At 49.5% G+C, this 23035-nt stretch overlaps 1 protein-coding gene across 9 annotated transcripts in view; it reads left to right on the forward strand.

Moving 5' to 3' along the window:
* The window catches only part of GAS7 (growth arrest specific 7), a 201330-nt gene that overhangs the window by 171556 nt on the left and 6739 nt on the right, over positions 1-23035 (forward strand). For all 9 annotated transcript variants that reach the window (XM_065909439.1, XM_065909440.1, XM_065909441.1 and 6 more), the window contains 6 exons: positions 2362-2436; positions 7409-7487; positions 14708-14836; positions 15957-16080; positions 21006-21085; positions 22649-22747. In XM_065909439.1, the coding sequence (XP_065765511.1) occupies positions 2362-2436; positions 7409-7487; positions 14708-14836; positions 15957-16080; positions 21006-21085; positions 22649-22747 (586 nt within the window). The remainder of the gene's footprint in view (positions 1-2361; positions 2437-7408; positions 7488-14707; positions 14837-15956; positions 16081-21005; positions 21086-22648; positions 22748-23035) is intronic.

Here is a 23035-nt window from a genome sequence, read left to right on the forward strand (position 1 = left end):
AACAAAAAAGGATGTTACCTTTCTGTTCATCTTTGAGTCAAAACTGTGTCCCAGCCCTGGGTATCCAGAAACACCCACCCCTACCCCCATCTCTATCTTTAGGGAATTCAGTCTAATGGGAGAGGGAAGGTCATTATGATAAGAGCAGAGAGTATAATAGTGGTTTGCCTGTGTGTAGATGAGGAGGAAACAATGCATGCCTGCTCAGTCATGTCTGACTCTTTTGCAACCCCTGGACTGTGGCCCGCCAGGCTCCTCTGTCCATGGAATTCTCCAGGCAAGAATACTGGACTGGGTTGCCATTTCCTCCTCCAGATCTTCCCCACCCAGGGATCAAACCTGCATCTGCTGTATTGGCAGGCAGATTCTTTACCGCTTGAGCCATCAGCAAAGCCAAGGGAGATGAATTCAGCCTAATGGAAGGGGGAAAGTTACAAGTGAAAAGCTCCTTCTCCATCTCCCTCCCTCCCCAGGCTCTCCAAGTTATGAGACTTTGTTAAACCAGCATTCACCTGCACACTCACACACATACGCATACCCACCTTCCTCACACACCTACATACGCACAACTTCATATCTGGAATTTCAAAGGCACACTGGAAGTATTTACAGTAAATGGCAATGTATTTTTGAATTCTTTTTTTTTTTTTGTCCATGCTGAGAGGCATATGGGATGTTGGTTCCCCCACCAGGGTTCAAACCCACACCCCCTGTATTAGAAGCACAGAGTCTCAGTCACTCGACAGCCAGGGAAGTTCCTCATAGTTTCCTTTTTTATTTATAGCAACAATAATCCAGTAACAATTCTGTGGTATGCTAAAGCACCTGCTTTCCTTTAGGAGGCCTATTTTCTATAGGTATAAGCAAACCTTTGCTTTATGACCTGTGAAACAGGTAGGAAATTGAGAGATTGCGTAGTTCAGGTGTCAGAAAACAATAGCCGAAAGCAGGCCAAGAGGAAAATGGCTAGAAAAGCCAAGTTTGAACACACTTGCGGTTTATGCTTTCATAAAGATGTCACATTAACAGATGGAACCATACCTGCGAGAACTCTGGTCTTCCCTGGGACAGGTGGCCTCCTGACACCTTCCTCAGTCCACCTAGGGTTTCGCAGGGGCACCTTTCAGAGCCAGGAGGGGTGGGACCTGAGGTGCAGAGACGAGAGCTGGGCCAGGGTGGGAGGCCAGCCGTCCAGTGAACCACGTGACCTCAGCTTAGGGGAGCGAGGCCAGCACCAGCCCTGGAGAGGAGAGGTCTCGTGCCGGTGCACACAGTTGGCATTGCTGAACCTTTGAAGCTGAGAGTGTGACATGGTTTTGACATGGTTAGATCTGCTTTGTCGAGAGATCTCCTGGCTGGAGGCTGCATGCTGACTGTCCACGTCCTCCTGGGGAGAGGAGGGACTAAAGACTCGGTGGATGGAGAGGAAGCGAGGGAGGCAGGCTCGAGAGGATGTGGAGATGGCAGAGGTGATGGTGAGAGAAGGACCGAGACGGGGCCTCTCAGCACTGATGTGGGAAGTGATCATGACCCCCAAATGCTGCCCAGAGACTCGGTCAGGTCGCTGTCTCTATATCCTTTCACGCTTCAGCTCCTAAGAAGCCAAGAAGCAAATGCTGCAGCCCTGGGAACATCTCTAGATTTGTTTCATTTGCCAGATGATGGACTAGGGGCCTCTCTGAGGCCCCAGCCATCTGGGCAGCTCTGGTCATCACAAGCATGGCTCCTCAGGGGACCGCTTAGACAGTGACTAATACCATGACAACACGTTTTACACAGTTGTGGCAGATAATACAGACCCCTCCCCAGAGAGCTGCCTTGAAAGTGTGTCAAGGGCCTGCTGGAAGTGAAATCCAAGGCAACTTCCCTCTCCAGGGATGTGGCCTCCGCTGTGCACCACTGGTTTCCATGGAGATGCTTGCACCCTGCAGGCTGGGAAGTTGGCAGCCTCAAGGGCTGGGAGAACGTGGACAGGGTCCTATTCCTGCTTCTTAGACACTGTGACTTCCTTGCAGGCTCTCATGCCAGAGCACTCACCAGGGGGCAGGGCAGCCGTGGTCCATGACCAGTTACACCTCTTCAGTTAAGTGTTTGCCTTGTGTCCAGCCCTGTGCTGGGAGCTATGCAGATGACCACTTTTCATCCTCACACAGGCAGCAATGCCCCACTCTACAGATGGAGGTTCAATTTCATTCTTTCATTCAGCTCATATTAAGCACCTACTGTGAGTTGAGTGGAAAGACAAGAGCCACGTACTTGCAGAGCTTATGGTCTTTACACTGTTAATAAGCAGCAAAGCTGCAGGTCGGATCCACGGTCTAGCTCTGAGGAGCTGACATGTTGGGTTTTCTCCCTTTGCAGGATAAAGATTGAAGAGGAATATGCAAAGAACTTAGCTAAGCTCTCTCAGAACTCCTTGGCCGCACAGGAGGAGGGGTGAGTAGGAGGAACAGTGATGGGGGTAGGGAGGGAGAGGGGCACTCAGGGAAGAGGGGGGAAATCCCTTTTCACTGATCACTGGTCATTGCCATGGTCCCATATGGATGGGGAGGTCTCCATACACCTGGCTGAAGGTGGGTGCCTGTGATTCAAAGTGGGCATTCATGGTTCATGGTGAACATTCTTGGTTCAAGGTGGACATTCTTGGTTCAGGTGGGCATTCACAGCTCCAGCTGGTCATCCATGACTCCAGGTGTGGGCATCCATGCTCAAGGTTGCACTTCCACATTACTGACTCGTTATTGGCCAAGGGCCTCCTGCCAGATGCTGGGGTATTCCAGGACCCCCTCTGCCCTTTCCCCAGTAGCTGGGAAGCAGCCTCCAGACTCCCACCCCTGCTCCCCTGTCTCTGAGAGCAGGCTGGCAGGAAACTAGATGTGGGGGGATTCCACACCTGGCTCCTTGGTTGGAATTCTCTCCTGTGAGTCTGGGTCCAGGCTTCCCTCACCCTATAGCTGTGACCATCCAGACCTCCTTGGGTGGGACCTGGGCTGGGGGAGGCCCAGCCCTACCCTCCTGGCCACAGAAGGGTCCCTAGTTGGGGGAAGACTGCTGCCTTCTCCACTCCGTATGTTAACAGAGTTTCAGCCTGCTGGTGGTAATGCAGAATGGCACAGCTGCTATGGAAAACAGTTTGGCAATGCCTCAGAAAACTAGTCAGAACTCCCATAGGACCCAACAAATTCCACTCCTAGGTTTATATCCAGAAGAACTGAAAGCAGATATTCAAATATATGTACATGCATGTTCATAGCAGCATGATTCATTATAGCCACCAAGTAGAAATAACTGTCCATCAAGGGTGAATGCATAAGCAAATTTTAGTCTGTCCACATTGGCTATATGGACATACAAAGGAATGCTATTCAGCCATAAAAAGGAATAAAGTACTGATCCTTGTTACCATGTGGATAAACCTCAGAAACATTATACTAAGTGAAAGAAGCAAGATGCAAAGGTTGTATGTTGTAGGATTCCATTTAGAAATGCCCAGAATAGACAGATCCATGGTGGTTATCAGGGGTTGGGGGAAAAGGAACTGGGAACAACTGTTTAATAGGTACAAGGTTTCGTTCTGGGGTGTGTGTTCATCTGCTCAGGTTACTATAATAGAATACCATAGGCTGAGTGACTTATGCCATATGACTGAAGCCTTAAAAATGTAATTAATCCCAATTCGGGAGGCTGGGAAGTCTAAGGTCAAGGGGCCGGCAGGGTTAGTGTCCTGTAAGAGCTCTCTCCTGTGTCGCAGGTGTCTTTCCCTTGGTGAGGAGAGAGAAGAAACTCTCCAGTATTTCTTCCTATGAGGACACAAATTCTATCAGATCAGGGCCCCACCCTTATGACCTCATTTAACCCTACTGCTTCCTTAGAGTAACAGATAAATGTCCAAGTAACAGTCACACTATGGGCTAGAGTTTCAACCTATGGATTTGGGGAACACAGGCTTTCAGTCCATCACAGGGTGATATTGATAAAAAATGCTTTGGAACTAGATAGAGGTAGTAGTTGCCTAGGATGAGGAATGTAGTAAATGCTTGTTCTCTTTGAAGTGGTTAATTTTTTAAAAAATATTTCTTTGGCTGTGCTGGATCTTAGTTGTGGCATGTGGGATCTAGTTCCCTGATCAGGGGTCAAACCCAGGGCTCCCCTGCATTGGGAGCACTGAGTCTTAGCCTTCAGGCCACCAGGGAAGTCCCCTGGTTACATTTGTGTTAAGTGAATTTCCCCTCAATTCTAAAGCCAGAATCTCAGGAGGTAAGAGATGAAAGGCCCCCCGAGGTCCTCTCTCTAGTCTGACCTCCCTGCAGTGCAGTCTCTGTTTGAATCCCTCCTATGAAGGGAAGTGAGCCCCTGGGGATGGAAGATACTCTGTCATAGTCATTGGAGAGCCGTGGTGTTGAACAAGCCTGAATCTGCCTGCATGGCTTGAATCCTCCAGGGAACAGGGCTTTGATTAGGGCCTCTTCATGGGCTCACCATGCAGCCACGAGGTTGAAATGGTTTTCACTGACCCAGCAGGCCACAAGCCACCGCCCTGCATGGCCAGTGTCCCTTCCAGGGACATCAGTGAAGCTGGCTCCAGCCTCCTCCTGCTCCATGTACCCAGCCTGAGACCAGGGCAGGAGGGGACCCGTGAGGGAGTCTCCCCTCTGAACTGAGGATGGAGCTTTCTTAAGTGCTCCCATGCTCTGCGGTGCAGCACTGCTGCCCCAAAGAAATTCCACCCTTCGGCCTGGGCCGCTGCCAGAGACACTCCGTCCTGCCCACACGCATGGCATATGCTCTGGGCTGCACAAGTCCAGAGTCAGGCCTCACCAGCATGCTGTACACGTGTGCAGCCGCAAACACAGGCAATCCACCACACACTCACAGTCGTGGATCGGTATTGCTCACCTGCAACACAGCCATGAACACAGACCCCATCAGCCCTGTACCCACATCCCACACCCACACACACGCTTCTTCCAGGAGGCACATGGGCCCCTGTTCACAGCCTGCAGCCCCACCGCTTCGCCTTCACACACGGCTTTGGACGTCAGCCCATCCACCTGAAGCTTTCAGAGCATGACGCTGGAGCCTAGAGACGTGGGGTAGCCTAGGAAGTTGCTGATGGGGAGACTTGAGTTGCCCTCAGATTCCACAGGGTGTGTGAAGAATAAACAGAATCAGGAGATGTATCCTGACTTCAGTTTTGCTGTCCTGTGTGGAAAGGATTTTGGTCTTTCCTGGTTGGTAATTGTGACAGTAACATGGATTTTGATTTAGCAAGCCCCAGATGGTGTTCTGGAACAGAAATTATGTCTTGGGGTTTTTGTCGGTTTGTTTTTTTTCCCATCAACCTCTTATCACTGTCTTCAATGACAGAATTTCTAAATGGCTTTTATCCTAAATTGTGACGTGGCTCCAAGGCTGGATAGGATATTGCAAGGGGGCTGGACCAGCTCAGATAGGCCCGTCCGCGTGTTTGGAGTGATGTCCCCCTGCCTGCAGGGGCCCAACCTGGCAGTGGGGCCAAGGACTTGGTCCTAAGTGTGAAACTGTGCTTCCGCCTTTCCTCCCAGTAGTCCAGATGACAGTCTCAGGCCACTGTCACCATCCCTGGGCCAGTTATTGACCGTGTGCTTTGCTGACAGCTGACTTACAGACACTCAGCACCAGCAGGGCTTCTGGGCTCTTGTTCAAATCTCCCGCAGGCTGTCAAGTAGCTTAGCTGCAGGGAGAAATGCCCCCTTTGACCCCACTGTCATGGAGCTCCTGCTTCTCCCCAGGACTGCTTCTGTGAGCAGTTGACTTTTATCCTAGTTGTGCAATCCATCTGGAGGTTACCTGTGTGCGTGGCATGGGGTCAGGGGTAGGATTTCTTTTTCCCTATGGATGTAGAGTTGCCTCTGCACCATGTGTTGAAAGGCTGTCCATTTCTCCATGAAGATGCTTGGCATCTTTATTGCACAAACATCACCCATATTTGGATAAATCTTTTTCTGGACCTGGTATTCTGATCCCATATCTGTATGACTCTCATGACTCCTTCCACTCCCTCCTTATCCCCACCCCAGGCCCTCTACCCATCTGCCCAGTCAGGTGAGGGTACAAGCCACCCAGCATGGCCCCAACCCAGCTCCCAAGAGCTCAGGCCCTTCGGGCCAAGACAGACGTCAGCAGCTTGCATCATCCCAATTCCCCATCCCTTCTCGGGTGGGCCCCCCAGCCAGGATCACCCAAATGGACCTTTGTTTGCTGTCTGACTCCTAGATAAAATCAGTCAGGCACTTCCCGTAAACACCCACCCTGGCCTAAGCCAGCACCACCACCAGACAGGCCTGGACTCTGATCAGAGGGGTCCCTTCTGTTCTGTTGGGTAATTTTCAGCTGCTGGCTGCTCGACTCAGAACCCAGAGGCCTCGCAGCAGGCTGTCTTTTAATCAGGTTTTGCCACTCGAGTTTAATGAATTCTCTGGGGGAAATGGTTTTTTGATGAAAGGAAATCAACTGACCATTCAGCCCTGGTATACTGGCTGGGTGAAGAGGTCTCGAGCAAGAATGCAGAGGTATCAGTGGGAAGATCAGAGAGGTTCAAGAGTTCTCAATCAGGGAGATTGGAGTGTGGGGGCATGCGTTCAAAAGTCCAGGGGACTTTAGGAGATTGCTTGTACTTGGAACATCTCTTTCAAGTGGAAAAGCGATTTAGCTTGGAGGACTCTGCCATTTTCTGGTTGGCTGTGGGCAGTGCTGGGGCTCACCGTCCAGAATCGGTTCTAGAGCGTGGGTGGGGAGGCCATGTTCCTGAAGATGGGGATGGGGAGCCTTCTCAGCTGTGTGGGCGGCCCTAAGAGGTCCCTAGACCCAGGTGGTCTATCTTTGCCGCCCCCGCCCAGAAATCAGGCCACTGGAGGTTTGCCTGCAAGCAGGGCTGTGTGATAACCTTCTGTTAGAGAAGGGCTTCTCGCTGGAAAGGCATCCATTCTCCTTCCTTGTTTGCCAGCAGGTGTTAGCACCCCTCAAGAATAAACCAGGGAGGGTGCTGGGAAGGCAGGGGACAGTCATGGGACAGGTATCAGGGCCCTCATGACACTTACCCCCCACCACCCCCATCTCCCTAATCCTCTGGGCTTCTGGACATTTCCCAGGCACTCAGCTGGCTGCTTCAGTCAGTTCTCTCAGCTCCAAGATGCTCAGCTCGTTTCGGAATGGCTTTTCTGGTCCCATACACAGGTCAAGGCGTGGTACTCGTGTTTGTCTTGTGCCTGACCTCCTCCTCATCCAAGTCCATAGTCTCGGGTGTCGTACGTTCCCCAGGGACTCGGAGTCAAGATCCACCATCCCGCCTCATGGGGGGAGGGCTCTGGCCTCTGACCTGAGGTCAGTGCATCCGTCCACGAGCCTCACCATCTCCTTGGTGTTGCAGCTCCCTGGGAGAAGCGTGGGCGCAGGTGAAGAAGAGCCTTGCGGATGAGGCTGAAGTTCACCTCAAGTTCTCTGCCAAGGTAACCCCTCCCTGGGTTGGTCTTACACACCCATGTGCCGCTGCCTCTGTTTGTTGTTGTTGTGTTGCCCGGTTTCCATGGTATAAATTTCAAGAGTCAGGAAGAGATGCTAGCATTAGATGTACCAACAAAATAGCATTGAAAGCCATACACATCCATCAAGAGTTCAGGTAATAGTCAGATGTCATTATTAAGAGGGTATGAGGATATGTGCTGCCTTTGTTTTTAATACAGTTTGTTCATTTTAAGTTTAGACCATTTAATTTTTAATACTGGTTGTTACTTACTCATCAACTCACAAAATTCCTCCAAGTTTAACACTGGGCTATGGTGAGCCTTGGGCTTCCCTGGTAACTCAGACAGTAAAGAATCCACCTTGCATTGCAGGAGACCCAGGTTCGATCCCTGGGTTGGAAAGATCCCCCTAGAGAAGGGAATGGCTTCCCACTCCAGTCTTCTTCCTTGGAGAAAGTCCATGGACAGAGCAGCCTGGCAGGCTATAGCCCAAGGGGTCGCAGAGAGTCAGACGCAACTTCGTGATTTAGCACAGCACATGGTTGATTTACAATGCCGTGCTGATCTCTGCTGTGTAGCAGAGTGACTCAGTTATATACATATAGACATTCTTTTTTTTTAGGGCTTCCCTGATAGCTCAGCTGGTAAAGAATCCACCTGCAATGCAGGAGACCCTGGTTTGATTCTTGGGCTGGGAAGATTCCACTGGAGAAAGGATAGGCTACCCACTCCAGTATTCTTGGGCTTCCCTTGTGGCTCAGCTGGTAAAGAATCCACCTGCAGTGCAGAAGACCTGGGTTCGATCCCTAGGTTGGGAAGATCCCTTGAAGAACAGAAAGGCTACCACTCCAGTATTCTGGCCTGGAGAATTCCATGGCCTGTATAGTCCATGGAGTTGCAAAGAATTGGATGTGACTGGGCGACTTTCACTTTCAAAGACCTTCTTTTTAAATTTTCTTTTCCATTGTGGCTTAGCACAGGATATTGAGTAGAGTTGCCTGTAAGCCCACACTTTAAAATTGGGGGGTACACCACCTCCTTTACTACTTGAAGGTGGCATCCCCCAAGATGGCTGCTCTTTCCCGAGATTTCCATGCTCAGCCCTCACTCGTCCTCTCTCTTTTCTGGTACTTTTCCCACAGCAGTTGCATTTCTGGGCTTTGTGCACTGTTGGAGGACAGGAAACTGGCTTTGTTTCCAGGTCTCCCCATCCTGCCCCATGATGTTTCTCTGCACACCATGGGCAGAATGAATGACTCATACAGCTGAGATGTGCGAAGGAGCTTTATAAAGAGCTGAGGTGGAAGGAGAAACAGTGCCATAACCAGCTCCCTGCTCCTGAAGGATGCTGGTGCCCCGAGAGGGAGTTGACACCCAAATGTGAGTGAGAACTCCTGAACCAACAAGGGCACACTAACCTTTAACACCAAGCATTTCAGAAGGAAATTGCCTCTCGAGCACTGGGAGAGAAAGGAACCCCATAAATGAGTTACCTTTGAACGTTGTATACAGAGCAGTGAGTTATTTTTAAGCTGAAGATCACAGCAATGTTCCCTCTAGGTCTCCCTCCTGCTCTCCTAACCCCTGGCAGCTCCAATCTCTGCACTTGTAGAAACCTCCATTGACCGTGAGATGAATGGTAAGGCTGTGTTGTGAGCACTGTGAGCATCGAGGCTGGGAGCCGGGTCTGCAGGCTTCTAAGTGGTCACCTGCTGGATCCCCGGAAATCCTGGTGGCCTCTACTCCCCATCAGCAGGCCCCCGATTCTCAGTCATTTATGAAGTACTCACTGGGTAACAGAGCCCTCCCCCATGCAGTTTTCCCTATAATCTTACTTTTTACTACTGTTACTCACAGCACTGGTGGCTCAGATGGGTAAAGAGTCCGCCTGCAATGCAGGAGACCTGGATTTGATCCCTGGGTCGGGAAGATCCCTTGGAGAAGGGAACAACTACCCACTCCAGTATTCTGGCCAAGAGAATTCCATGGACAGAGGAGCCTGGCGGGCTACAGTTCATGGGGTTGCAAAGAGTCGGACACGACTGAGCAAATTATTACACATACTCACAGCACTACTTCTAGTCACCAAATGTCTGGGTTTTCCCCACACTGACCAATTCCCTGACCCCAGCTGGGGGTCCTACAATGTAATTCATTTCTGACACTTAACTGCCCGGAGCTCAGCGTCAGATCCTACAGGTTAAGGACTCAGTCCCACAGGGCCACCCTTGCTTCAGACGGCTGTTGTGAGTAGTGGGTCACAGTTACTCACAACTTCTGTCCCGCTTGGCTACAAATCAGGGTTTCGAGTGATCCCCTCGTCAGGCTTGATAACTTGTTAGAAGAGCTCACAAAACTCAGGGAGACGCTTATGAGGTTCATCAGTTTATTATATACTAAAGGGAATGATAAAAGCCAAAGATGAAGAGATGCTCAGGGTCAGGTAAGAAAGGGTCCCGAGTGCAGGAGTGTCTGTCCCCATGGCGCTGGGGTGCACATCCCAGCACGTGGGTGTGTTCACCAACTCAGAACCTCTTGGACCCTGTGATTTTTCAGACTTTTGTGGAGGTTTCATCACATGTACTGTGTATTAGTCGCTCAGTTGTGTCTGACTCTTTGCGACCCCATGGGCTATATAGCCCACCAGGCTCCTTGTCCATGGAGATTCTCTAGGCAAAAATACTGGAATAGGGTTGCCATGCCCTCCTCTAGGGGATCTTCCCAACCCAGGGATCAAATCCAGGTCTCCTGCATTGCAGGCGGATTCTTTGCCAGCTGAGCTACCAAGAAAGCCCTTCGTCACATAGGCAAAGTAATTATCAACTCAGTCTCCAGCTCCTTTCCTCTCCCTCCAGGGGATCAGAGGAGGTGGCTGAAAGTTCCAATCATGGCCTGGTCTTTTTGGTGACAAACCCCCATCCTGGAGCCCACCCAGACTCGTCTCATAAGAAATTCTAAGAAATGTAGGAGTTTGGTGTCAGAACTGGGCATAAAGACCAAATATTAAACCAGGAAATGTTCTCCTAGCACCTTTGTTGTTTAGGAAATTGTGAAGGCTCTAGGAGTTCCAGCCAGGAGCTAGGGATGAAGACCAAAATAAATATGTTATCATTTGGTTGGCCAAAAAGTTCATTTGGAGTTTTCTGTACCCTGGGAAAATCCTAACATACTTTTCGGCCAACCCCATATATCACAGTGTCATGGTTATGTGAGCGTCATGGGCAGGACGTAACTTACCTCCCTCAGTTGTATCAGCCATCATGCAAGACAGCATCGCCATTTCACAAATGAGAGGGAACAAAGAGGTCAAGTCACAGCCCATGGTCACACAGCCAAGCGGGCTCAGCTATTGAGCAAACAGGAGGAGATTGAGTGGGTTGGAGCCTTGACCCCTGGACCTTTCCTCTGGGCAGACCAGTGGCGTTTAAAACCCAGAACTCTGTTCTGAAGCACACTGCCCTCTCTTAGGGGCTGTCCGCAGTGGTACAGGCTGATCTTGCAAATGCCGGGATGTTTTAATTCAGAGCGGACTTCTTCTAGCTGATGGGAGGCTTCTGAAGAATATTCACACAAAATTCACACATAAATTTCACCATAAGAATGTCTGCTGCCTCCAGCCCATCAGTCAGCATTGGTGGCCTCAGGCAGTCATGGTAGCAGCCCAGTGGTTGTATGACAATTCCTTAAAAAGAAAAGACTATCCATCCACCATAGATAAATATAGCTCCACATGTGCAAAACCCATTTTAACATCTGCTCCAAAAGGCTCCTTGAAAATGTCTTTCCTGAGTGTTCTGTGTTGAAGGGCGAGAGCTCTTTAAGAAATGCAATTTCATTCCAGGAATCTTAGGCTTTTCGAAGTCTCCTAGCTCGAGCCATTGTTCATAGCAACAGACTATTAAAGAAATAAGATTGCTCTATATAAAAGAAGTTATACCTGCTTCTGGGTGAGGAAGAGAGAATAGAAAAATTCCTTGTGATGGGAGAAAATTTAATCATGCAGTCAAGGCCATGTATTCAGCCAGAAAATTTTTGGGGAGCACAGAGGGCATCAAGAGAACAATAAAAAATGATTTTTTATCAGTGCTATCCCTCACAAGCTTTGTGATCTTGGGGGAAGCCACTTAGCATCCCTGGGCTTCCATTTTTTTCAAGTGTGAAATGAAGTGTTTGGACCAAACCAGTGAGACTTGAAACTGACTTGACTGTGACCTAGTTATACATTTTCCATGGCCACCCGGAACACACATGTATCCACACCTAGATAATCACATACAGATACCCCCATATGTGGCTAAAACATCTCTGATGTTTCCTCTTCATGTCTGGACTATGCTCATCAAAAAGCTGGTCATGATCCACTAACCATTTCACAACTCTTAGCAATGCACTGTTTGAAAAATATGGGACCAGATACAGGCATCCTTGTTCTATATAGTACTTTGCTTTCGTGTGTCTTTTTTACAAATTGAAGATGTGTGGCAACCCTGCATTGTCAGATGATGGTTAGCATTTTTTAGAAATAAATATTTTTATTTTGACCATACAGCATGCAAGATCTTAGCTCCCCGACCAGGGATTGAACCTGTGCCCCCTGCCTTGGGAGCACAGAGTCTTAACCACTGGACCACCAGGGAAATCCAAGCAATAAGTATTTTTAAAATTAAGGCATGAACACTTTTAAGACATAATGCTATTGCACACTTAATAAACTACATGTGTGCATGCTCAGTCGTGTCCAACTCTTTTTGACTCTGTCAACCATAGCCTGCAGGCTCCTCAGTCCATGGGATTTTCCAGGCAAGAATACTGGAGTTTGTTGCCATTTCCTCCTCCAGGGGGTCTCCCTGACCCAGGGACCGAGCCCACATCTCCTGCGTCTCCTGCATTGGCAGGTGACTTCTTTACCACTGAGCCACCTGGGAAGCCCTAATAGACTACAGTATAGTATAAAAACATTGCTTTCATGTACACTGGGAAACCAAAACATCCATGTGACCTGCTCTATTGCAAAACTCACTTTTTTGTGACATTTACTTTGTTGTGGTGGTCTGTCACCCAACCCACAGTTTCTCCGAGGTCTTCCTGTGGTGTCTGAAATTCCTTCTGACCTGAGACTTCTCTTGCTCTCTTCTGATGAGTGATGTGGAAGGAAGAGGCAGAAATTCTGAAAGGCAAACTGAATGGCTTCAGTGGCCTATTGCAACCAAGCCGGGCCAGTTTAAGTTCATAAGGACAAGCTTCTGTGGAGGACTTTGGCCTCCTGGTTAGCCAGATATGCTTAAAACTTAAGAATGAGTATAGAGACATCTAGCCAACTTTCTTAAAAAATTAGCCTTTTTGTAAAAGTACTTAAAATATAGAGGGAAAAAAAAAATATAGAGGGAGACTCTGTGGGTCTTCAATTCATGGGATTGAATCACTTCTAACAGTCAGTAGTGTGATGTTTCCAGAATGTCATTTGGAATTTGGGGAGAGCCTTGGGGGTCCTGGCAGAATTTGGCCCCTCCCCAGACCACACAGTCTGGGGCCAGGACCCAGAAATCCTGAGTATTGACAAGTCTCTGCAGGTCACTTCTGGGCATATGAATATATGGAAATCACTCGCGTTCCAGGTCCTCAGAAAGAAAGCTCAGAGTTACTGGGTCAACAAGCCGAGTTAACCCACATAGACCCACAACCAGGAGCAAGTTCCCAAGGCAGCCAACTATGCAGCCCTCCTCCTCCCCCCCCCCCCCCCCCAGTGCCTAATCTGTGTGGGGAAGGGTTTCTCTAGGTCTCAGAAGCACTTAAGTTTATAACATTTTACAGATTGCCACCAGATGGGGGTGTTTTCCTGTGCAAGGAATCTTCCCAGGGCTCAAACACATGATAGCAGACATTACAACCAGCATGAGGGGAGGGGTGTTAGTGCAGCCCCCGCTCAATTAGTCTTTGAAGGTCACCCACCAGCAAAGCATCATCTTGTCACCCAGAGCATTGGGTCCCGAAAATCTTGTCCTTTTTCCGAGTAGTGCAGGAGGGCCCACTGGGTACCTGCTGCAGCCAGGCATTGTGGATACAGCAGGGGCCAAGCCAGCTTGGCCTTCACCCTCCTAGAGTTCAGAGTCAATGTGTAATCAGTGGTTTGGTACAGGGAACCCCTCTATCCTTGAGGCCTCTGGGAAAAAGGTAATGTAGCAAGAGCGAGCCTGGTAGGAGGGGAAGAAGTCCCAGAGTCCCAGCGGTTCAGATCTGATTCCCAGCAGGAAGGGTGGAGGTTGAGAGACCCTGGAAGGCCAAGTCAGGGGCCCTAGGAGGCCAGTAAGGAGGTCCTAGAGGTTGTGTTGGGGGCCTTAGGAGCCGAGACAGGGTCGGTGAGGCTCTGAGAGGCTGACTTGGGGGCAGGGAGGCTGCTAGACTGTGCCTTTGACCACAGCAGGTCCATATTTACCTGTTATCACATGCATCTCATGTTCATACCACCCAAAAAAAGTTTTAAGTTTAAGTTCTCCTTGCAAAGAGAGTGGGGTGGGAAAGAGGAAAGGAATGAAAGAAAAGAAAGCTGAAAAGCCTGACACCACCCAGAGCCTCTCAGAGCATTAAAGGGCCCTTCTCTGGCCCTAGAGGTGCAAGGCTGGTCCACTCTGGTGGCATGGGGGTGCGCCAGCCTCCACGCAGACCAGCAGGCACGGCTCAGGAAGGGTCCCTGTGAGCTCCCACCATGGCTTCCTGGAGATTCGGACCACGTGCACATCATCTGTGGTCTTTGTACCTGGCATGTAGTAGATGATCAATAAATAGAACTGACCCAAGATTGCCTGGTTAAATGTCACCTTTGTGATAGTTGCTGAGTGTTTGGGGTCACAGGGATGGCCCCCAAAGCTCCCAGTTTAGAAAGTAAGGGAGATTACATCTGAGCAAAGCCCCGGAGGAGACTCTGCGGGCTTCACACAGGAAGAGGATGCCCACAGGAACTTGGTGGGCTCCAGGCAGTAACCCATCCGTTGGTGTGAATCCTGGCCCTGGCCAGTGAAGGCCAGTATCCTGGCCTGCATACGCCTGTGTATCCTCGAGGCAGTATCCTCGACTGCATACACAACTAGTTGTCTCTGACCTCCCTGTGAGATGGTATCCATTCTCACCCGCTGGGTGGGAGAGGCACCCCCTCCCTCCTCTCATAGCTGGTGCCCCCCGGGTCCTGAGTGTGTCTCCACCATCAACAGCTGCACAGCGAGGTGGAGAAGCCCCTGATGAACTTCCGCGAGAACTTCAAGAAGGACATGAAGAAGTGTGACCACCACATCGCAGACCTCCGCAAGCAGCTTGCCAGCCGCTATGCCGCGGTGGAGAAGGTGGGGACCCAGGTTGCAGAGTGGGGGGGTCATGCTGGAGGGAGCAGTGCCTGGGGGCCAGCAGGGGCTCCGCGTGCCCTGGCAGGGGCGTTTGTCCCCTCTGCAGCCAGATCTGGGGGTGGGGGTTAGTATGAGAATCCCCTCCCCTGGCCAGAGGTTAAGTGTGTGCTTCCCCCGGTGCTCAGACTCCCAGTTGGGGTGGGAGAGGCTGAACCTGCCTTGGGGTTGTAGGGGGCTTCCATCTGGAACGTGAGACAAGGTACCCCCTAATTTTGAGGATCCTGAAGCCTGGATGTACTGCCGGTCCACACAGGGCCCCTTTGTCTGGGTCTCACTTGGCAGATTCCCTCCTGACTGAACCACCCCCCTCCCCAAGGCCGAGGTGGTCTGACCTTGCTGGGAGCTCTGATGGTCAGTTATGGAGCAGAGAGAGGTCTCCCCCCGGGACTGACCCCAGCACCTTTGCGAGGGGTGTGGGAGAAAAGGGCCGTATTACTGCTGCGGGCACCCTAGACCCTGCCAGAGGCCAGCACTGAAAGGCCCATCCCACCCCAGAATGGGGAGGCTGGTGTTGCCAGCTGCTGACCACTGTTAGGAGGTGACATTGATGACCTCTATGGTCCCTGCTGCCCCAGAGAAGCTGTGGTCTCAGGACTGCCTGGGTCCCCAGTACATGTACATGTGCCAGTGAAAGCCTGCTCTGGGGGCCTTGCTCTAGGCCAAGGATGAAAGGATACTTTGAAGTCTCAGTGTGGTCCCCAGCTGACTGGGTGATGCTGGTCTCGCCGCTTAGCCTGACGGAGCCCCTGTAGCCTCATTTACCAAAGCAGGGAAAAGAAAGGACTTACCTAGGAAAGACCCTGATGCTGGGAAAGATTAAAGGCAGGAGTAGAAGGGGGTGGCAGAGGGCAAGATGGTTGGATGGCATCACCAACTCAATGGACATGATGAGCAAACTCCAGGAGATGGTGACAGGGGAGTGTGGCGTGCTGCAGTCCGTGGGGTTGCAAAGAGTCAGACGCAACTTAGCAACTGAACAACGACCTCAAGAAGGGGGCCAGGCCCAGTGGGCCCTTGCTGTCTCTGAGCCTGTGATTAACTCCACGTCCTTGGACCCCAGGCCCGAAAAGCCCTCACGGAGCGGCAGAGAGACTTGGAGATGAAGACCCAGCAGCTGGAGATCAAGCTGAGCAACAAGACGGAGGAGGACATCAAGAAGGCTCGGAGGAAGTCCACGCAGGCGGGTGAGTGCGGCCCTGTCACCTGCTGCCCCGTCTGTCCTCACCCGCTCCCAGAGGCATGGACAGGAGAGGACGGGAGATCGGTGCCTGGGAACATGCATTCCACGGGGTGAGACTGGGGCTGCAGGCTGTGGTGCGGGAAGCAGTGGTGAGGGAGGGCTCTCCCCACACCCTACCCAGAGACGGCTGCTTCTGACCCAAGCCCAGGGTCTCTGGTCAGGTGGTGGGCAGACGCCTCCAGGGACCTGGAATTGAGGGGTCCTGCCGCTGCCTGGAGTTCTTGAAGTGCAAAACCCACCCACCCTCCAAGTTGCCCCACCTCCCCGGGTGATAGTTCTCCAAAGGTTCTCCTCTAGTGATGGACGTCTGACCCAGAATAGAGGCTGACGTTTTGTTTAAAGAAATAATCGCATTTCAGAGACTTCTCTGGCAGATCAGCGGTTAAGACTACCTGCTTCCAATGCAAGGGGTGCAGGTTTGACACCTGATTGGATAACTAAGAACCCACATGCCTTGCAGTACGGCCAAGAAAATATTTTTAAAAAAGAAAGGAAAGAACCATATTTCAGATTATCTCCAAGATATTCCTTAGTGAGTCAGCATCTGCTTCCACCTAGAGGTAAAGATTAGCTAATACACAAAGGAAGGGGAGAAAAGTCAGCAAGAAACAGTTGGGTTTTTTAAATTTCAATATTTCTTAACAACCAGTTTCGCAGTATACAAAGGCAATGCATTTTGCTTTCTGGGATTAGAATATGTGCTGTGAGATAAGGTTTGGATTAGATGGTTTGGTCTCTAAATCTTTTTCACCCCAACTTCTGGTGAATCTGGTGTAATTAATTCATTAAAGGATGAAAAACAGCCATCTTAGGGACATTTTGAAATAAGGTGGTGTAAAGATATCATAACAGAATAATGTAATAGAAATGCAACATTTATATAAAGATCTTTAATAGCACAGTAGTAGAAACAGAAGCCAGGCTACACTTGTTGGGAATAGGAAAGAAAACCCAAGGAGAGGAGAGGCGCATTTAAATTAGCTTAACTAAAGAAACTGTTAAATAATTATATTACAGAAACAATATTGCTGTTTGGCAGAATATTTTAATCAACACAGAAGAATATAAAATCTTACTCCCCAGATATAGTCCCTGTCAACACACCCTAATTTTTAAAATGTTTTTAATATTTAAATTTATATACGTATCATATTGTACTGTTCTGAACTTATATTTTAATAGATGTATCTTAGAGATAGGTCTATTTTATCATCAGTTTATTTACCCATCCATTTCTGTACATCAGATTTCCTAAATAGTTGAATAACATGCAAGTATATGATTGTATCCAGATTTATTTCATCATTCCCCTAATGGACTTTTGTAGGACTTTCAAATTGTTCAGCGTGTTTGTCAGTGCCGACGATGCTGTTACTATAAATGCCTCTCTCTGGGGGGTGGGGGTCTGCATGTCAATGGGATGTTGGGGCGTATAACTGGGTCAGAGGCTTGTATTCATTTTGATGGATGTTTCCAAGTTGCTTCGCAGATGGGTGTGCCTGCTCTCTATGAATGCCTGTTCCCTAAACTCTTGTCAACACTGTATGCTGTCTCATTTTGATATCGTAGCTATCTGGTGAAAAATAGTATTTTGTTTCTAATTTAACTTACACTGCTTTTTGAGTGGAGTTGAGCATTTAAAAAATAGACTTTTAAATCATCTGTGACTTTTGTTTTTAAAATGATTCACTCATATTCTCTTCCCATTTTCTTGTCAGATGGCTGGTCTTGTTCTCATTGATTGATTGACAGGGATTATGTTAGGAACATCAACATTTTGTCATTTGAATTGCAAATATTTTTCATAAGTGGTTTATTTTTTGTTGTTCTTTGTATTTCTTTTTCATTTTTTTTCTTAGTTTGTTTAATCTTCACTGTGGCTCTCTGAAAGTACTGTTATTATCTCCATTTTACAGATGAGGAAACTGAGGCACAGGCAGGTGAATCAACTTGGTCCAAGGCTGCACAGCTAGTAAACAGTGGAGCTATATGACACCCCAATAGTCTGGTTCCAGAATCCATGTCCTTAACCCATACTGTTCAGAAGGGTCTGATTTCAAACCCTTGGACTACATAGAGAAGAGACACACCTGCCTTCATCTACATTATTTCCTGATGTTGCAGAAGTTCGTGAAGCATGTTCTCAACATCAGAATCAACAAATAAAGCTTTGGGAATTTCATGTTGTATTTATAAGGGTGACCTTACCCACGGTCAGACACAGGCTTTTGGTGGGACTATGACTGCAGTAAAATATCCACTTTCTTCCCTCCAGTTCAATCCTTCTTGGGATCAAGGGCTCACCCATTGGCCTTGGACCAAGAGCAAAATGAACCAAGCCCTTGATGTGGATTCTGTTACTCAAGGCTTCAGTTCAGTTCAGTCACTCAGTCGTGTCCGACTCTTTGCAACCCCATGAATCGCAGCACGCCAGGCCACCCTGTCCATCACCAACTCCCGGAGTTTACTCAAACTCATGTCTATCGAGTCGGTGATGCTATCCAGCCATCTCATCCTCTGTCGTCCCCTTCTCCTCCTGCCCCCAGTCCCTCCCGGCATCAGGGTCTTTTCCAATGAGTCAACTCTTTGCATGAGGTGGCCAAAGTATTGGAGTTTCAGCTTCAGCATCAGTCCTTCCAATGAACACCCAGGACTGATCTCCTTTACAATGGACTGGTTGGATCTCTTGCAGTCCAAGGGACTCCCAAGAGTCTTCTCCAACACCACAGTTCAAAAGCATCAATTTTTCGGCGCTCAGCTTTCTTCACAGTCCAATTCTCACATCCATACATGACCACTGGAAGAACCATAGCCTTCACTAGATGGACCTTTTTTGGCAAAGTAATGTCTCTGCTTTTTAATATGCTGTCTAGGTTGGTCATAACTTTCCTTCCAAGGAGTAAGCGTCTTTTAATTTCATGGCTGCAGTCACCATCTGCAGTGATTTTGGAGCCCAATAAAATAAAGTCTGACACTATTTCCACTGTTTCCCCATCTATTTGCCATGAAGTGATGGGACCAGATGCCATGATCTTAGTTTTCTGAATGTTGAGCTTTTTTTTATTTTTAATTTAGTTTTATTCGTTGGAAACTAATTCCTTTACAATATTGTAGTGGTTTTTGCCATACATTGACATGAATCAGCCATGGATTTGCATGTGTTCCCCATCCTGATCCCCCCTGCCACCTAGGAGGATGGGATCCTACCCATCCCATCCCTCTGGGTCTCCCCAGTGCACCAGCCCTGAGCACTTGTGTCATGCATCCAACCTGGGCTGGCGATCTGTTTCACACTTGATAATATACATGTTTCAATGCTATTCTTTCAGATCATCCCACCCTCACCTTCTCCCACAGAGTCCCAAAGTCTGTTTTATACATCTGTGTCTCTTTTTCTGTCCTGCATATAGGGTTATCGTTACCATCTTTTAAAATTCCATATATATGTGTTAGTATACTGGATTGGTGTTTATCTTTCTGGCTTACTTCTCTCTATAATGGGCTCCAGTTTCATCCATCTCATTAGAACTGATTCAAATGTATTCTTTTTAATGGCTGAGTAATATCATTGTGTATATGTACCATAGCTTTCTTATCCATTCGTCTGCTGATGGGCATCTAGGTTGCTTCCATGTCCTGGCTATTATAAACAGTGCTGTGATGTTGAGCTTTAAGCCAACTAAAGCAAGAATACACAGAAGAACTCAAGGCTTAGCTCCCACATAATGGTGTGGCTCTCTGGGGAGAAGATCCTGTGCCGGCCCTGGGCATAACTCTCCCCCTCTTCCCTTCACTTTCACATCTGAATACACATGAGCAAGTGGTGCCATTCTAGGGATCCCTTTGAAGGGTTAATCCATTATCTTTGGGTTCACTCGTGAGTTTTCCCATCGTGAGCCGGGTCCCTGGTGTCTTCCTTTCTCTGGAGCCCTGTGATGATCAGGTAGCTCTGTGCACACTGACCTCTGCTGCTCCAACTGTGATGTGCACATGGACCACCCAAGGAGCTTGTGAAGATAGTTTCTGACTCACCCTGTCTGGGAAATATCATGAGATCACCTTTGGAGCAAATATCCAGGGTGTACCAATGCTTCTGGTCCAGGAATTGTGTTCTTCGTAGCAAGAGTCTAGGGTACCAGGACCTTAGTAACACTTTCAGTTTGCTTTCTTTCAAACTATGAACTGTCTCAAACATATATACAATTACATAAAAGAATACACTGGCCATCAAGATAGAATAGTTTGTTTCAGATGTCTCTCTTAAGAAATAAAATGCTATGGAAAGAGCCCATCCCTTCCCACCCCCACCCTTTCTCTGATTCCCAAGGTAGCCAATATCCTGGAATTGGTGTGTTAAACTCTGGTGCCTGTTTTTATACCATTACTGCACATGAATGAGCCATAAAGCATCAGACACATTCTTCTGTGTTTCAGAACGACAGCCTGCTGCCTGTACACACACACAGACACACAACCACAGAGACACACACAGACAAACCACTGAACAGACGTGATGTGCAAACTTCCCTTCTGTAACTAGTACCAAGTTGCTTGAGACACATGTTCAACCAAGCAGGACTTGCCAGTGTGAAATAAAACTGCCATCTCTAGAGGAGGAAGCATTTCTGGAGCTCATGATAGACTTGAGGGGTCCCCGGAGTACCCCCACCCACACCATACCTAGACTCTTACTGAGGAACTCCCTTCCTGAGTTTTTGGCATCTGGACTTAAGTTCAGGTGGACGCTATGAAGCCAGTCTTTCATAATGCTGGGTTGCCCCTTCTTTGCCTCCCAGCCTTGGGGTGCGGGTGGCAGAGGGCAGCCCTGGTGAGGAGTGACAGAGTGACAGTGGCCTTGGCCCTTTGCAGGAGATGACCTCATGCGCTGTGTGGACCTCTACAACCAGGCCCAGTCCAAGTGGTTTGAAGAGATGGTGACCACCACGTTGGTGAGTGACCAGAGATGCGGAAGCATGTCCCCGCAGGGGTGGGCGCTCAGGAAGCTGTGGGTGGATGCTGGTGGACGTGAGGGCGATGAGGTGGAGGTGAGAGATGGTCATTAGATCTGCTCTAATGTTGAGACTGAGACCCTGTCTCCAGGCCAGGCGATGTGGATTCATACCCTCGCTCTGGCACTTCCTACTGTGTGAACACAGTCAGCTGTGGGTTCTTGCCATATCCTCCTGAAGGGTCAGGGTCAAACGAAGAGAGAGTGGTCCATTTAGGAAAAATAGCCAAGTTGTAGTAAATGTGGGCCTTCCTACCCCCAGAATAACCAAGGGTCTAAGATCGCAGAGCCTTGCGAGACGTGTGGATGGGTGAGGTTGGGGCAGTGGGGGAGGCCTCTGACCAGGGGCCGGGGAACAGGCATCAGACCACTTCTTTGCTCTCCTGAGTATTTCTGTGAAGTCAGCACCTGCTGAGTAGATGGTGAGATGGGTTGGCACTTGGGCCACTGGGCCAGGTGAGAAAGGAGGTGTCCTGCCAAGTGCTTATCACACCATCCCTCTGCCCCAAGCCACCCCCGTCCATCTGCCTATCCAGCACGGGACTAACCCTCTGCCTTCCCCAGGCACCAGCGCACCAGAGCAGATTAGAGGCCTCCCCCAGGGACAGTGACCTAGATTTCCTCCTGGTTAATCTCCTAATTAAGCTTCCTGCTTACTCCCCCTACTCCCCAGCTAATCACCTGGGCAGTGACCTAGTTGTACATAGAATAGTGGCTGGGTCCCCTAAATTCCAAAGATGCAGAGCCATCTAGGAGCCAAATTTCTGCTCTTCTTGTGGCCTTGGCCACCCCGCTCCTAGCCCTCCTGCCCCCCCCCCGCCCCCGCCTGTCCCTCAGCACTCAGGTGGACAGAGGAGATGAGGCCACTCGGCAGAGGTCCAAGGACAAAGCCCCAAGAGTTTGAAGGGCAGAAGCTCCTGCGTGTGTTTCATTTCTCAACCACGTCAGGGCCTGGGGCTGCAGTGGTGCAGAAGTTTGATTAAAGGCAAAACGGGGGGCTTCCCTGGTGGTGCAGTGGCTAAGACTCCACACTCCCAGTGTAGGTGGCCTGTGTTCAATCCCTGGTCAGGGAACTACATCCCACGTGCTGCAACTAAGATCCTATGCAGCCAAATAAATAAATTTTTTTTTAAAAAATGCACAAAAGTGCAAATCCAACTGTTCCCATAATTGCCTGTCACTTTGGGCAAGCAGTGTTTACCTCTTGAGGTGTTCATTGCCTTGTTTGGAAAAGGTAAGAACAGAACCTGTATCTCTTAACATTGTGATGAGGACAATTAAGCGATGTGCGGAAAGCTCGTAGCACCCACTATGCCTGGCAGAAGGAGATTCAGGAAACAGCAGCTACTGCATCCTTGGCTATACCTTCGCCCCCAGATATGGGGTGGGTGCCTCGCCAGACCCCAGGGAGTCGGGCAGCATCTGTGTCTAGGACCCATGTAGGGGAAGGTCCCAGGTTGGAGGGACACCCCCCAGAGGTCTCTGTGGGTTTCCTCCTCGGCAGGAGCTGGAGCGGCTGGAGGTGGAGAGGGTGGAGATGATACGGCAGCACCTTTGCCAGTACACACAGCTGCGGCACGAGACGGACATGTTCAACCAAAGCGTGAGTTCTCCGCCCTAGGTCGAGTCCAGCGGTACCCGGGGGATGCTGGGCCGGGGGGAGCCATGGCCTTCGTGCTATGGTGGCAGGTTACATAGCTGCTACGGAGGAATCTGTCCTGAGGGTGGGCAGGGACTCGGGCCTGTGGGCGACCTCTTGGGATAGACCTGTCAGTTACCCTGGACATCCACGTGGCTCCATCCCAAGCTCACCCCATAGACGCATCATGATGGTTAAAATAGCTGGAGGTGACCCTGTCTCCTCTGTTGGGTTTCTTACAATGCTGGAGCT

This window comes from Muntiacus reevesi, chromosome 18, assembly GCF_963930625.1.
Source record: "Muntiacus reevesi chromosome 18, mMunRee1.1, whole genome shotgun sequence".
NCBI lineage: Eukaryota > Metazoa > Chordata > Mammalia > Artiodactyla > Cervidae > Muntiacus > Muntiacus reevesi.